Source organism: Mustela putorius, unplaced genomic scaffold (assembly GCF_011764305.1).
Source record: "Mustela putorius furo isolate JIRA1106 unplaced genomic scaffold, ASM1176430v1.1 tig00003972_pilon_pilon_pilon, whole genome shotgun sequence".
Lineage (NCBI taxonomy): Eukaryota > Metazoa > Chordata > Mammalia > Carnivora > Mustelidae > Mustela > Mustela putorius.
Genome location: NW_025422115.1, coordinates 8,986,218 through 9,003,222, shown reverse-complemented (window position 1 = coordinate 9,003,222; position 17,005 = coordinate 8,986,218). Strand labels below are relative to the sequence as shown.

General features: G+C 52.2%; 1 protein-coding gene across 1 annotated transcript in view; it reads right to left on the bottom strand.

Moving 5' to 3' along the window:
• Positions 1-2,312: 2,312 nt before the first annotated feature.
• Positions 2,313-17,005, bottom strand: part of KLF13 (Kruppel like factor 13) — a 51,089-nt gene continuing 36,396 nt past the window's right edge. The window contains exon 2 of the mRNA XM_045070752.1: positions 2,313-8,484. Coding sequence (XP_044926687.1) covers positions 8,195-8,484 — 290 coding nt within the window. The 3' untranslated portion in view covers positions 2,313-8,194. The remainder of the gene's footprint in view (positions 8,485-17,005) is intronic.

Sequence of the window (17,005 nt, the reverse complement as noted above, 5' to 3'; positions counted from 1 at the left end):
TAAAAAGTGCCAAGAGTTTTGGGCAAGGAGTGTCTGGGGGCTGACCACACTGTAACACCCAGTCCCTGCTCTGTTCTGATAGCCCATCACCACAGACCCTCTGCCCCCACATACTGCTCGTGTGTTTTTTTAAACACCAGGAAAACCTATTGCTTGAGCGTTTTCTTTTTTCTTTTTTTTTTTTTAAGATTTTTATTTATTTATTTGACAGAGAGAGATCACAAATAGACAGAGAGGCAGGCAGAGAGAGAGAGGGAAGCAGGCTCCCTGCTGAGCAGAGAGCCGGATGCGGGGCTCCATCCGAGGACCCTGAGATCATGACCTGAGCCAAAGGCAGCAGCTTAACCCACTGAGCCACCCAGGCGCCCGCTTGAGGGTTTTCTTCCTTCTGCGTGACTGGGTACCTCTCAAGGTCGCAGGACACACCTTGGCCCTGAGATGTAGCCTCCCTGATGCCAGGCCCCCATCTTCTAGAAAGGAGCCCCAGCAGGAACCCGGAACTTCTTGCAAACCTCAGCAGCAATGTCACAATGTTAGGATGGATGGCTGCATTCCCCCCACCCCGTCAGTATTTCTTTCTTTCTTTCTTTTTAAGATTTTATTTATTTGAGAGACAGAGATCACAAGTAGGCAGAGAGGCAAGCAGAGAGAAGAGGAAGCAGGCCCCCTGCTGAGCAGAGAGCCCAAATCGGGGCTCGAACCCAGGATCCTGAGACCATGACCTGAGCTGAAGGCAGAGGCTTTAACCCACTGAGCCACCCAGGTGTCCCCCTCCCCCGTTAGTATTTCTAAAGCATCTGGGCTCCTGTCAACACACAGCTGTTTATGGAAATGGATCCATCCATCCGGCTTGCTGTGATCAGGGAGTTCCCCAGCAGAAAGGAATGGTGTCTGAGAAGGCGGAACACCGGCTCTCCTGGGAAAATGCCCCCCCGAAGACGGGGTTCCCCATGTCTCAGCACCAAGAGACATTTGTCTGAAGATGCGTGCTTGTTTTCCGGCTGGTTCCTGTGTGCTCTGGGGCCTTCACTTGGCGGGCCTCCCTCCTCAGCTGTGATACAGAAAAAAAAATTATATATATATATTTATTTACATATATTAAATTTTAATATAATTAATATCATAATATAAATATATTAAATATTAAAATATTTTCTGGGAATATATATGTAAATATTTATTTATATATAAATATATTTATATTAATAAATATATATTTACATGTATATGTAAAAATATATATATATTCCCAGAAATACATATATATATATATATTCCCAGAAATATATATATATATATATATATATATATATATATATTTTCCCAGAAAATATTTTAATCAGGAGCGCCTGCCAGTGTAGATGTCGCTTTAGGAAAAATCACCTTTGATCAGCTCCAATGTGTGTCACTCATAACACTCATTTTACATTTCTCTGTGTTTCTGAGTGCTTGCTGAACCACAGGTGATAATGTGAGACGCTCGCACTGTCCCAGAGGCAGGCCTGGCTCTGCCCCTGGCTACGGGCTTCTTTCCGTCCTCTGTGGGCACAGGCTACAGGCCAGACCCATCACCCATCTCTTCCCACTAGCTACAGGCTTTACACTGCCTGCTGCAGAAATGCCCTGTTTTGGGGGAGCCCCACAATCACGGGAGACTTAAACAAGCTCTGGCATTAACACGTACCATGCCAGTCCCCAGACCCCAAGACCTGTCGCCACAACTCTGGGTTGCCATCTGTGGCAGAGTGCTTTAGGGTCAGTGCCCCCAGCCACCCCAGGGGCGTCAGTGGCTGCAGGCAGGTCATTCTTCGGACTCTGGGCAGAGGGGCGAGGGGAGCAGATGGGCATCTGGCTGAGGGACAGCATGGTCTAAGGGGCTGTCAGAACCTCCGAGGGGATCTGGGGTGGAAAAATGGGGCTGCTGCCCAGGGGAGACGAAATGCTGGGCTTTATGGGGAGTTCAAGGGAAAGTCACTATGCCCTGCTCAGAAACCCATCATTGCTGCCACCCCAGGGCCTGCCTTTCTCCTTGATGCTCTTGGGGATGGAACTGTCAGGGTGACCTTTTGAGGGGAGGAGGGTGGGAAGGGGAAAGAGTTGAGGGGTGAAGCTGTGACAAGCTAAAATCAGCTGAGTAGATGGGAGGGGATAGCCAGAGGGGCACCGACTCTGTAAAGCCTTCGATCCTACAAAGTCCCAGGTGGGTTTCTGCTCCCTCAGCCAATTACATAATGCTGCTGGAGTTGGTCCCCTTTGATTGCTCCCCTCCCCCACCCTGGGGCTCTCCAAGGAACCAGCTCTGGCAAATAAAATAATGAATCATAAATTTTATTTCAAAATGTAAACGTCACTAAACATGCATACACGTTAAAACAATAAAATTTACAATTTAGTCATTTTTTTCTTTTTGCATAGGACATCATTACAATATAGAATCTATGCCATACAAAATACATACAAAGTTTTATCCGAGCAAGCCAAGGCCAGATTGGGAACTGTACAACTGTAATACTTCACTGTAGTGATCCAGGAAGGATGAAACGTGGCCTTCGGAAGCATGGTGTGGTGCTGGTTAAAAAGAAAAAAAAAAGTTCCTACAGAAAAGGAAAATGTGTGCTCCATGGAAATGGTCTTGGACCCTTGGATTCTGCCTTGGGATTTTGGCAAACGGTTCCAGAGAGGCTCCATCAATGGCTTTGGATGAGGAAGGGGTCATTTGTGTGGATCTGGGGGTAGCCGCCTCATGTGCCTGACACACCCACACAAGGTACTCCCGGTTATGTGGGGACACAGCAAGCCCCCCTCCCCACAATGCATAGCTCCTGGTGATGCCACGGAGCCCTCGGGTTCCTCGGCACCAAGCACGCGATTCTCCAGGGGGGGATGAGAGGGAGCCCACCCGCCCCACCCCACTCCACACTGGCACCCTAACCTGGGAATGGCTGCCACACCACTCCTCAAGTGGCATTTGAGCCCAGCTGGGAAGTGGTCCCCACACACAGGGCAGGCTGGGGAGGGATCCTGCCGGTACACCCAGCCCTTGTGCTCCTGGTCAGGGCGGGGATCGGTCAACCTCCGGCCAGACTGTGGTTGTCTCGCCGGCATTTAGCTCACGTACTTGGGTTTCTACATGAGCTTGTACAGCATCCTGCCAACACGTCACTAGGAAAATGCCCCTGAGCCCTGGGAGAAAGCTGCTCTTGTGGTCCACTCGCCTCCCATCCTGATTATCTTTAAATAAAAGTAGTAAGGTTTTAAAGCTGCATGAGAAGGGGAGAGGCTGGGCAGAGCCAGCCAGCGGCCGCACTGCAAGTCCAACATTGCTACAGGGGGTCGGAAGAAACCAAGTAGGGCCCCTCCACCCTCATGGATCTGGGGCCACGGCTCCCACCAAACCTAATCTTCACACCAGTGAGTGGCAGGGCAGGCGGTGGGGGAAAGGCCTCGCCCTAAATGACGTTCAGGCATTTATCAGTAGTAAGCTGGATTGCACATCCAAATTCTGGTACAAAATTCTCTGGAATGTGTCTTGGACAAACCTTTGAAACTGAGCCTCAGAATCAGGAGTGTCAGTCACAAGAGCTGGCTCTTCCCTGGGCAAGCCTGCATTCGGCAAGTGGCCCACATCCTCGATTCTACCTTTGGAAAACATGGTCACCAGAATCACATATGGAATCTTTGGGTAGCAAAATATGCAGGTGACCAACAAAGCATCTCTTACTGTTTTCGATGCAACCGCTACATCAGACCCTTTAAACCTTCCAGCACTGTTTTTGACTGAATGACTTTTTAAAAATAGGTTAAAAAGAAAAAAAAAATCAGTGCTATCTGTCCAAAGTCAAAATAATCAGGTAGTCTTGTGAACAGCCCATACCAGGAGTCAAATGACAAGGGGATGCTATTGCTCAGATCCCGCTTGCTTGTTAGGTGGCACTCCTGCTAGCTGAGACCACTGATCACATCCCTGGGGAGTGCTGCGACCCTGTGCTTAGCACCTGCTTCTGGCAAGAAAGGAGGCTGCGTCTTCTGAAGACTCTGGGCCGGGCAGCAGACAGCTCACCTGGAGACGCCAGCTCGGCCACACTTCACTTGGGACCACAGGAAGCCACCAGCCCTCCCTTCATGTCCCAACAGGTGGGCTGGGGGGCCACCTGTGGCCTGGCTGTCCCTACCTCCGAGTCCCTACCCACTGGTCTGAGCTGTGACCCAGGGTACAGTGAGATCCGGGGACCCCAGTGCCCCTGATGTTTGCACCTGGAGGCTGCACCGTGGCAAATCCTGCACCTGCCTGGTCGCATGGCCTCGGAATACAGGGTGGGCGGTGTCCTGCACCTCCAGAGCCAGAAGTGGGATGCAGGTAGGGTCCCTCCAGGACTACATTCCCATCAAGGGCATCGCTGCCTGTTCCTACATAGCACCCTGTAGAAGAGGACCCTGAGGCCCTTTGTGGAAACGGCTGTGTTCACCTGTTCCTTTCTGGATGGCTGTAGGATTCCATGGGCATGTGGGGAGGGGACAACTGGCTCCCTCACATGGCTGATGCAAAGAGGGGCTTTCTTATTTGGGATGTGATCTAAACACCAGCCCCCTGATGGTTGAGTCCTGGGTCACTTTTAGGACTTTTTGGAGGAAATCCTCCCGGTGTTCAAGCAACCTTCATTTTGAGATCTCTGCCCCCTTGGCCTGTGAGAATAAGTCTGCTACAAAATAAAGGTTTCAGTTTTCACTATTCTGTCTAGGAGTCCTATGGGCTCTTCAATCACACTGAAGCCAGTAAGCATGGCCATAAACCAGAAAAATGAAAGACCCTGAAATAGACCCAGGCTGGGAAGACATTCTACATCTTAGAAGAAAATGCAGGCTGTATCAGGAGGGCCCGCTCCATTAACTACTTCCAGTGGGGGGCCCTGGGGAGTCGCTTTCCAAGGCCCACCACCCCCTTCCACGAGCACTCATTTCATGATGATGAGATGCCGGTGAGAGCCCATTTAAACCTTGCCTGAGGTTCATGGATCTTTCCCCCACCCTTCAAGTGAGATGAATTCTAGCCCCAGGTGAGTTAGGATGGTCCAACCGGAGCTCCAGGCCAAGTGCCCAGGGATGCCAGGTGGGAATTCCCTCCAGGTGCCCTACGTCAGCTGAGCAGTGCCCCATCTCTCCGGCCAGGCCCACAGCGGAAGGACCGCACCCTGCCATTAGACCAGAACCACTTTGGGAATGAAGACACACTCATTTGCCAAAAATAGCCAATGCCTGCATATTTCTGTTTTAAGGCAATGTTACCCTTCCATCTATCTGATGGAACAGCCCTGGGTCATTTAGAGGAAAAATTAAATTAAGTGCTCTCTTTGGAAACAGCAAACACCCGCTTTCCCTCCCCCACCCCCCACCCGCCTCTAAAACAAACCAGCTCTTCTTTTATTCCAAGATGACTGGGTTTAGAGTCCTTACTCCCCTTCCTATGTGCAGACAGATGTGGGGTTAGAAACCCTCCTTCTGAGATGCCAGTGGGCAGATCACAAGGAGACTCCTGGCTCCTCAAGGGGACAGCACTGCGTGGCCTCCCAGAGACACACGGCTCCCTCTCCCTGCCTTTCGGGGACCCGTGGACGGTGAGCACACCAAAGGACTTTGGAATAAAATTCCTGAACCTGGAATGTGAGTTCCTGAGACATGAAATGTATTCAGTGTGGCTTTCTATGCCTCACACAGAAACGACTTTGGGAGGAGCCTCCAAGGGCCTTCTGGGCCTCACTTTGGAACTGGGCACCAAGGCCTCTCACCCTCAGCACTCAGGGCGCTCTTCTGTCCAGGTCTCTATAGGATCTTCCACTCTCTCCCCCAGATCAAATGCAAGCATGGCTGTCATGCAGCCCAAACGGGGCACCGTGGCCAGGGCCAGCAGCTCTGCACCTGACCCCCCCAGCCCCGCTTGGCTTCCACCCACACCAAGAACGCTGCCGCCCAGCTTGGTACCTAACACGCCACTCAGAGGCTACCACCATGCCACTGGCTGAGCCCAGATGACTCACAACAGAATTCGCAAGGGGTACCCAAGTGTTGCAGAAAGCAGACTGTACTCTTGTGCTCACCATGGCCAGAGGGTACCAGCCTAAAGCCGGGGCCAAGGGCTGTGAGCACCAGCCATGCCTGGGTCTCTGTGCTGCAGCCCACGCCATGAAAAGGTGGGGACAGAAGCAGGACGGCCACAACCAAGGCACTCTGGGCCCAGGAAGCCCATCTCTAGCCCTCTGAGGTCCCGAGGGTCATTCCTCCTCACCAAAATGAGCAGAGGTCTCTGCAAGATACCCCAGATCCACCCCAAACCCACACCCCCCACCCAACACACACACATACGCACACACTGTCCTGGGGCTTGTATTTACATGCCCCGACTCTCAGGAGGAAGGGAAGGGAGGTGCCTGGGCAGCAGCACTGAGGTGTAACCTCCAAACGTGGCTGAGCAGCAGCACACTGGAGCCCAGCCCAACTGCCGTGCCAGTGCTCAAAGCCCGGCCCAGCCCAGGCGGGGGCTCCCGGAGATACCGCTTGGCTCTCTGCTCTTCCTCTCCCTGCAGGAGAACGCCGGCGACAGAGCCCCTAAACCCCAATGCCCCCACGAGCAGGTGTGGGCTGGATCCTCCCGGGCAGGAGGGGACAAATGGGAGGGAAAGGGAGAAATTAGTCCAGGGGGTGCAAAGCTCATGGAGAAGCTGGAGGTTTGCTAATTCCGAGCTGGGAACACGGTGGGTCTGAGCAAAGTATTTCCCACAACTTTCTGTCTGGCGTTCCCCAGGGAGGAAACAGAATGCACATTCTCCGACAGCATTTCCCTTAACATCTGCTTTACCACTCCCGAAAAGTTCCAAGTCACAATGTTCCGGTCTCTTGCTACAGAACTGTCTCTGTGAAGCACCGAGCGCTGCCACGTGCACGGCCACATACACTGGGCCTCTGGCCAGGTGGCCCAACGACCTTCCCCACGGTTGCAAACAAAGGTGTCTTGAGACCAGGGCCATCCAGGAGACACAAGAACTAGAGGCACGGAAGACACTTTCAGACGTCTCTGAAGACCAGGATTCCCAGGCTTTGTTTTCCAGTCAGAGAACGTGGCTGATTGAGAGGTCTCCATGTGCCTTCTGCAGGACACAGACGACCAGGTGTCCCTCCACAGGGCACATACCTCAGGCAGGCCAAGGGCTGGGCAAATGTGGCCCCGGGACCCATCACATCGGACTTCAGATGGTGCACTGGACTGACCAGCCGAGACTTACATCTCTACTCTCAGTGCTCTGAGAGGCCCCGAAATAGGCTCCTGGAGGCAGGGGAGGGAGATAGGCAGGGCCTCCCCCGCACAAGGCAGGCATTTCTGTGGTCTCCCCAGGTGGAGTGCTTCTTTTGCCCGGTACAGCTTAAGGCATCCCTCTGAATCATCTATGTCCTGAGCCTGGCCGGGCTGCTGGGGCAGAAGCTGGCAGCTGGGAGGCCCCCTGCTTGGGAATCTGGCCTGGAAGCAAATGTCAGTGACCGTGTCCGCTCAGAAGTGACTGATCAACTGACCCACAGGCTGGATGCTGAGCCCCACCTGCACTGCTCCATCTCCTTTGTCCCCAGTGTGTTCCCGAACCTAACAGAAAACTCCAGAGTGCAAATCTATATACAGAGTAAGGCGGCAGGAAGGGGGTGTCCTCACTGACCTCGTGGAACATGTCCATCCCTGAGAAAGGGGGGGGAGGGGTTCAACACCACTGAATCTCACCTTTGTGGGTATGTCTATTGTGCAATTTGTGGATGGTGTTTTTTGAAAATTTTTTGTTTTTTTACAAATTTACTTTTGACACCTGAGGTGAAGAAATTGTGTTGTTACTGACTTCATAAAGTTATCTCTTCTTTCTTATTACAAAAGGAAAAGACACGGCATCAGGAGAGGAAGGGCGAGCATCTGCTCATGGCTGTAGTGGGGGCGGAGTGTCCTCGGCCAGCCCTGGGGCGGGGCGCCCGCGACCCCGTGGAGAGGCGGGGCACCCGCGGAGGGGTGGGGTGGGGCCCCTGGGAGGGGCAGGGCGGGGCACGGGGGGGTGTGGGGTGGCCGGGTAGCCGATGGAGGGGTGGGCGGAGCCCCGGGGAGGGGTGGGCGGGGCGCCGCAGAGGGGCGGCCGGGGCTGTGCTGCTGGGGGCGGGGCAGCGGCCTGGCTCAGGGTGAGCTGGCCGGGCTGATGGTGGGGCTACTGGCGTCCGAACGGCTGTAGTCGCTGAGGGAGCCGGTCCGCGAGCCCCCGCTGCGCCGCTGCAGCATGCCCGGGTGGAAGTTGGCGTGGCGGCGCGCGTGCTTCGTCAGGTGGTCGCTGCGCATGAAGCGCTTCTCGCAGATGGGGCAGCTGAACTTCTTCTCGCCGGTGTGTGTGCGGTAGTGCCGGGCCAGCTCATCCGAGCGCGCAAACTTCTTGTTGCAGTCCTGCCAGCTGCAGGCAAAGGGCCTCTCACCTGTGGGCGACAGGGCAGAGCGTCAGCCCCAGCTCCTGACTCTGCCCTCCACGACAGCCCCTTCCTTTCTCCCCACCCCTAGCTGTCTTCCCACCCTCTGCGACAAACCCATCAGGGCAAAGGTGTGCCTTGCCAGTGCCCTCCAGCTGGTACCCAAGGCGGACAACAGACCTCTCCCATGAAAATGGCAGCATCTCAGGTAATGTGGCTGCAGAGCCCACGGCCCCTGGGGAGCTCAGGCCCATCTTCAGAATCAAAGACTGGTTGGTAACCAGGAGTAAAGGGTCTTGGGGAAGGAAGAGCTTTCAGGCCTGCATAGTCCCGCTGCCCCCACACTGGCCCTGGGGGAGTCACACTTCAGAGCCCCACACCTCTCAGGGCCAAGAGACAATTCCCAGACTCGAGTGCCCTACCCTCATCCTGACCTCTGCTCAGTTTCCTCATCTATAACATGAGGAGCCCAGACCAGGTAATTTTCTTCTCTTGTTGCGCCTTCTCTTATAGAAGTTCCAACAGGGCCAACACGCAAGAGCCAGCAGAGCAGGAGAGTACAACAAGGCTTTTGCAGACCCAAGCCCAGAGACAGATAAGGGTGGCTACTCAGAGCACTCCATGAGAGGGAGGTAACAAATATGTAGGCTATGATCAGAACCACTCCCTTCCCTTCTATTCCTTGCTCAGAGCAAGGAACAGTTGAGCATTTACCCAGACAAACTCTGAACCACAAGAAAAATGACATCAACTGCTCAGAGAGAGCCAGCAGAAGCTCCTGGCACCCCAGAATACAGCCCTTATGGCACCTGGGTCGCCACACAGCCACCTTTCCAACCATTTACTTTCCCCTCCCTCCCCTACTCTGGCTCTAAAGCCAACAGCCAGGCCTTATAGCTGGCTCACCTGTGCCTGGAGGGGGAAATCACACCACCCACCCCAAATGAGGCCATCAACCTTAAATATAAACAAACACCCAGGGATAGCCAGATGGCCAAGGAAAATCAGCAGCATGAAAGGGAAAAATCCGAGAGCAACAAAACAAAGCTTACTCCAGGGGAAAAAGAGTGAAGCCAGAAGACAGAAGAGAATGTCAACCTAAAAATTCTAATTAGTATTCTAAGAGCAATTTCAGACAAAATTCATGCATCAAGCAAACGTGATACCATCAAATGGAAGTTCAGAGAACAAAAAATTGTATTTAAAAACTGAGAGCATTGTTGCCCAAACAAAAATTCCACAGAAAAGCTGGAAATAAACTCAAGGAAATATCACAGAAAAACAGAACAACATCAAAAACCTCTAGAACATGTGAATGTTGCTGTGTTTTCTGTCTCCTAGTAATGCTAAAGCTAAGAGCTATGTGTGGTTGTATATGTTCTTATTGACTTTATGTGGGTTTTTTGGAGAGGGAAAGGGTGTGTGTTGGGGCGAGGGATTCAAAGTCAAGTAGGAGAGTAAACCATGATTATTTCCTAAACCTATCTAACAGTTTACAAATCATAGTTCAGAGTTACAGGGACTCAATCCTGGGGAGTGCAATATTTAATTTCTGTTAAAGAAAAAAAAAAAAAAAAAAAAACAGGGAAAAAAGGGAGGAGCGCAAAGTACCAAAGAAACAAGAGCACCGTATCTGTCAGGATCAAGTAAGACTAGTTACCACAAATGTGGGCAGGCTAGTGAGTAAAGGCTCCCGCCATGAGAAATTCTGCAATGTCAGAACACTGAATAAAAAGAGACCACAAAATTCATTAGAAAGAGGTGAGAAACAAATACCAAGTTATCTGGAAGGGAATAAGGCTGGGACACACACTAGACTTCTCATAAATCACACTGGATTCTAGATGACAAAGAGAGCGGGTCTTCATGTTTACCTCCAGCAAAAATAAGAAAAAAACAAAAACAAAAACAAACCTGAGAAGCCAGATTGATGAGCGAGAAATGAAGGGGTGTTCAGGAGAGTGAGGTAGAGACCTGGGGACCACTGAGGCAGGATTCATGGGGGGTAGTTCCAAGAAGAAAGTGAGTTCCATGCATCAGAGAGTATGATCAAGAGGCTGAATATACTTCAGGACACAGTGAGGGTACGTATTATTCTTTATTTAAAACAAAAAAGAGAGGCAATTAGAAACTCCAGGAAAAACAGAAGACATGCAAGAAAACTGGGGTCTAAACTGGAAGCAAACTAAAATGCTGCAAGACTCTGAGCAATCAGGGAAGAGCTCTGAGCCAAACAGTGGTCTAGGGGCTTTTTGTATGTTAAACTATTTATCTTTCACAACAACCCCATGAGGCAACAGGAGGGAATGAAATCCCTGTACAGGCCCTGGCATATGGAAGTAATCTTTTCATAGTCATGGTCATGTGAACCCTAGCACCAATTAGTTGTCAGTGTGTAGAATCAATGTTATAGACAAAGTCCACGCAACTGACTCGGCCCCAGGAGAAAATGATTTATAAGAAAGGTAGGAACACACACATGAACAGTCAAAGGAAATGTCTAAATGAGGTTAAAGTTATAAGGATAATCAACAAAAAAATTAATAACATATCCATCAATTCAGGAAGAGGTGATGGGAAAGGTAGGAATGAGGTAAATCCTTAAATTTCATGGCAGGAAGATCATACCTACATCTAAATCTAAATCTGAAATATCAAAGAACAGTAAAAAAAAAAAATTCACATATGTTTATTTATATCAGTAACCACCAAGACAACTAAAATCAGAGCAGTGTTGGTCTCTGGGGAGTGAAGCTGCACTGGGAACAGGATTTTTTTTGTTGTTGTTGTAAGCTCTTCTGTGTTACATGTCTTCTTAGAACTGAATATATTGTTAGTTGGTTCTGGGGGGAAAAACCTCGTCACAAAAATGTCCGAGAAATGCTGCATGCTAAGTCCACTTTAGGAACCTCACAATGCACGCTGGTCATTAAATGCTTGGAAAGGTCCAGCATTAAATACAATGGTTTCATTTCTGTGTCGCTGGGTGCTGAGTTCAAGAGCTCAGTGTGCCAGGTGTGAGGTTTAGACCCATCCTCACAGTTTGCTGAGTGTGGCCTCAGATAAGCGTCTCTATGGAGGAGTCAAGAGTGCCTCCCCTCTAAGAAGTCCAAGTCCTAATCCTTGGAACAAGGAATCCTCGAATCCCTTTTCTTATTTGCAAAAAGGATCTTTGTGGATATAATTAAGGTAAAGATTTTGAAATGAGATCACAAGTGACCTTAGAAAAACACATAAGAGAAGGCCAGGTGAGGATGGAAGAGCGACTGGAGCGCGCATCCACCAGCCCAGGGCCAGCAAGCACTGCAGGGCGCCCCGGAAGCCAGGAGAGACACGTGAGATGGATTTCCCCCTCCCTGCTGCCAGCAGAGCCTTCAGAAGGTGGGCAGGGGAGTGAGCTGCCAACACCTTAATCTTAAATTCTGCCCTCTAAAACACTGAGAAAGTGCATTCCTGTTGTCTCAAGCCACCCAGTTTACAGTAATCTGTTTCCAGTAATCTGTTCTGTCAGGCTACTTAGTTTAAGGTAATCGCCCAGGAGACGAATAAACTACTCCTTCCTCCCAGTGGGGTACACGTGGTGATTCCTCGAGGTCACACACAACCAGGTCGTGGCACCGTGCCTGGCACGGGCCAAATGCTTACCTTTGAAAAGTTAAGCTGTTAGTTTTGCTCTTATCCATTATTTTTGTCACCTGTGTCTTCTCAAATTGAGGCCTGTGGTGGGAGCAGGGGAGGACCAACCCAAATTCAGACTCCCCTTTGCTTTCTAAGAAGCCCTGGGGCCTCACTGGGGGTTTGTCCTTTTCAGGGTCCTTAATGCTTACAGCTCTGGGAGGCACGTGAGGCAGGCATAGTCAGAGATGGCTCCAGTGATGTCAGGGCCGCAGAGAACTGCAGCATCCGGTGGCATGGTATGTGGTACCAGCCGGCCTGTCGCGGCAGTGGCAGAAGGGAGGGAAAGCCCAACACCACCCCTAGGCCAGCACGCGGCTCTTGGTCTGTCTAGGCGTCAGCAACTCGGCACTTTTATTGAACACACACCCAGTGTCTGGCCCTGGGGACAGGGTCCTGGATACTCCATCCTTCATGCCTCTGTCAGTCCACTCCAGGAGGGCCGATGGCAACAAAGTGGCCCACCAACAGATGAAGCAGACGCCTGCAGACACCTGGAAGTTATGATTCATGCTGGTAAAGAGCGGCACCAGGGTCTGGCTGGGCTGGGGACACTCAGGCAGCACCCAGGGGCCTAATGAGGAACAGCCAGTAAAATCGAGAACAGCTGGGGTTAAGGCAGCATGGACAGGGGGACAGAGTCACCCACGACAGTGTTTCTCATACTTGTGGAGAGGGACCCAAAGAGAGTCTGTTCATATGGGCTATATCTGTTGGTATTTACCGTATCAGAAATTAAAACAAAAAAATTCAAACTCAAGCACACATTCCAGTAGCTGACAGAGGGATGATGTCATCACTCATCATTTAGCTTTTGGAATATTCCATTATATTCTTTTGAGAGAATAAAGGATAAAGGATGTTATTATTTTGAAAATAGTTTTCCTAGAAGGGTCTCAGGTACCTACAGGTGTCCCTAGGCCTCCCTCTGAAAACTGCTCTGCTTGGGATTGGCCCCAAGGTGGTGCGACCAGACTGGAGTGGGGACCCAGCAGGTCTGGGTCCTACAGGGTGTCGGGACTAAGTGGATCCTAGCTTCCCTCCTGCTGGGCTCAAATTCTGCATCTGCTTCCTCTTGGGCACATGACAGGGAGACAGCAGGAGAACCACAGGGCCATCACACGGAGAGTGCGCAGTCTAGCTCAGAAGTGACATGGGCCCTCTTGGAACAGGAAACCTAACCGAGGATTCCAGATCCTTGAAGGGAGCTCAGCCCTCCTGCAGCACTCTGCGTGAAGCCTAATCCTGGCATCGCTCACTGAAGACCCCCTGCCCTCACTTTCCCAAGGGGGCCAGGATTGGGGCTGTGGGACTGAACGGTAAGAGGGCCTTGGGAGGGGGAAGCAGAGTGAAGGAAGTGGGTAGAGGTCAGGTTTTGTGGGGTACAGGGTACACAGGGAGGGAGGGAAGCTAGGGGAAGGCTGGAGTCACTGTGGGGGGCTGGGGAAGAGGCCAGGCCATGCTCAGGGTGGAGGGAGGGGCCTGAGGCTGCCAGGCTGCAAGGCCAGGGGATAAATGGTCTGTACTGAGCGGGGTGCTACTGGTGTGTAGTAAGGGGGGGGCAGCTGGGCAGCAGGGGCGCCAGGGCCAAGGGCTCGTGGGGCACAGGGCGGGGGTTACATAAATGTTCCCTGGCGCTGCAGTGAGGCTGTGAGAGCGATTGCCTCATCTTATCAGGGAACACTGCGTCCCACATGCTCCTCTTGCCCAAGCCACAGGCCTGGCCTGGGACAGCTTGTTCCTCCCGGAAGCCGCAAGAGGCCAGACTGGGAGCACAGGGGCTTTCCTCCTTCGAGCCCCTGACTGGGCACCGAGCCCTGGGCCCCCTGCTCGGCAGCCTGCAGGTGCAGCTTAGGGAGTGTGCACCATCCAGCCCCTGCCCGGGGCGCAGGCTCCGGCCACAGGGAGACTCCCTCTGGCTCTCACCCTTGTCCAAAGGGCATGCTCCCAATTAACTCAATTGCTCCAACCAGTCTGGGCCAGACTGCCAGCTCCTACAGGTGAGTGGGTCCCTCCTGGCTCCAAGAATGCCTGCACAAGGCAGTTCTTTTCTATCTGTGGGCCTCTTGGGGGCAGTCCTGGGGGTCCTTTAGCATTGGCTCCTAGTGCCACTCACAGAGCTGGGGCCAGAATCATGTCTGTGGACTAAAGCCTTTCCTGCCTGTGGCCAGTAAGTGCCCTCGACTATTGGCCCCCTTGACCTCCTGCTGGCTCGTCTCAGCTCAGGCCAGCTCGACCAGCCAGGGCTCTGGGAAGCCGAGCTGAGCTCCTCTTTGTGGAAGTGAGAAGGGATAGGGTACATCTCTGAACAGAGGGCCCCAGAGAGAAGACCCATTGACGTAACGGCAGTGCCTCAGGTCCCATGAGCAGACCTCAGCGAGCAGAAGGAATCCACATGGGTGTGTGTCTGGGCAGTGACAATGAGGGGCAGAGCTGGTCAGAGTCAGAGGCAAGCACAGGGAGAGTCTGCCCCCCCCCCCACGCAGCTTCTCCAGGGCCCCCAGGCCCCAGCACCCAGGTCCTGGCTAGTCACTGCCAGCAAGTGGGCTGTCCCCTTTCAACAGCTAGCTCTGAACTGCGGCCACTGGCATGAGGCCACTTCCAGCTCCCCACCTTGACACTGCCATGTTTTCCCCTCCGGGGAATCCCTCCTGCTCACCCTCCCACCCTGGGGCAGCTTGGCAGTCCGCCAATCGCTGGAGCCAACCAAGGGCCAGCCTCCAAGGAAACCCGGGCTCACAGGCAGCCTCAGGGTCAGCAGAAAGGCCTGTCCCCTGTGGTGGAAAGCAGACTCTCCTCTCCTTAAGGAGGCCACTGGCTACTCAACTGATCACTGACAATGCCCACGGTTTATAGACCCACGTGGAGCTGACAGGAGGATGCCCTGTCTCGCAGAACACCCCTGTTGGAAGCCCCTCCCCACTACGGTCGGTGCAAGGGAGGGAGGTGAGGCCCAGCAGGAGGGAGAGCTGCCACTCAGTGGGGACTCTGCCCAGAGCTAGAGAGGTGCTTTCCGCATGGAAGCAGCCCCTGCAGTGGTCAGCCCCCACCACACCCCTGCACCCCCCTCCCCAATCTGCTGACAGCTGCAGAGGCTGTCATCTTGCCTGTTTCTTCTCACAGTTACTGGAAGACTGAAGAGGGAGCACATACATGCTCATACGAGTGACACTGTTATCACCAGTTGCAGGGGGGTTGCTCCTGGGCTCCCCAGCCCCTTGAGGGGGGCTCTCATGAGCAAGCCACCGGCAAATGACCGTGGTGGCAACCACTGGTTGCACATGCAAGCTCCACACCCGTGAGCATTCATCTTTGCTGGAACTGCCCCCGCCCCAGGGCACTCTGGTCTCCTGCGGCTGTAAGAGCTGCACCAGTGCGGCCAATCCCTCGCTCCTGACACTGTGGCTCGAGCCAGGCCGTGTGGAGGAGGGACGGGAGACTGCTGCACAGCCTGGGGGGCACAGTGGGAACAAAACCTGCCTTTCTACAACAGATGCAAGTGTATTTTTAAAGTAGGCGGTTTTGGTGTTGCTTTGCTTTGTTTTGGACTGGGATAACTTGATTCTAAAATTCCTACAGAAAAACAAACAAATAGATACTGCGAGGAAAACAGAAAGATTGACGTGGGGGTACCAGACCACCAGATATTCCACATCTGCTACATAAGCAGGTAACGGGCCAGTGGAGAGGAGCAGAAATGCCAGAACTAGACCCCAAAAGAGCGGGGAAACAAGTATGGCATAAATGAGCATCTCAGATGGGTGGGGGGGAGAGGACCCAGGATACGCGCAAGGACAGCTAAGTAGCATCTGGAAAGAAAGTAAGGACCATGCTAGGGTAGACGTTAGACGTTCTTTCTATGCATGGAAGCCCAGTAGCCATAAATGAAAAGACGGATGAGTCTGACTACAAAAGCATAAAATACTTCTCGAAGCACAAAGCTACCAGAAACAAAGGCAGCAGATAAATGACAATCCGAGGAAAAAAATATATTTGCAGCTCGTATCACAAAAGGCCTGCTCTCTGACAAAGAAAGAAAATACAGAAAAGGAAAAACCAACACCCAATAGAAATACGGGTAAAGGCTATAAGACAGTAGAGAAAAAGAACACAAAGTACTCCCCAACACCTGAAAAGATGCTCAGCCTCACCTATCAGTGAGCAAATGCAAACCGACCCCCCACTGAGGTCCAACTTTGCACCTGCCAGGGGCCAACGCGGCAGGATGCTTGCACTCCCAGCTTGCCCAGGGGAAGCACAAACTGCCCCAACCTCTACTGGGGGCCACCTGGTGAGGAGGTTGATCACAATTACAGACATGGGCAAAATTTGACTCCACAAAACAACTCCTGGGAACTTATTCTATAGACATACCTGCACCCCTACAAAATGGGATAGGTACCTGATTATTCAAGGCAGCAAAAGCCACAGAACAACTCATGCCCTTTCACTGGGGCCCATTAAATCAATTCTGGAACAGCCGCAGCACAGAAGACTGTAAGAAAGAAGTGGACTGGGCTCCTTGTGAACTGATGCGGGAGATCTCTAAAGCAGTACTATTGATATTGAGGGAGGAAAGCAAGGTTCAGAGCAGAAGGCATGAAATAGGGTACATGGCGCGTGTACGTGTGTGCATCTCCCTGTGCATGCAGCAGGATCCTCTGGGAGGACACCTAAGAAAGTCACAGCAGAGGTCACCTGGGGACAGAGCTGGGAGGGTGTCGGGGAGGTTGGGAATTTCCTTGAAAACTGCTTGCATCTCTTGGAGTTCCAAACACTCAAACGTATTTACCTATTCAAATGATGAAAAATAAGAATCCATAGCAAACTAGGAAACGCTAGCCACAAAGAAGGC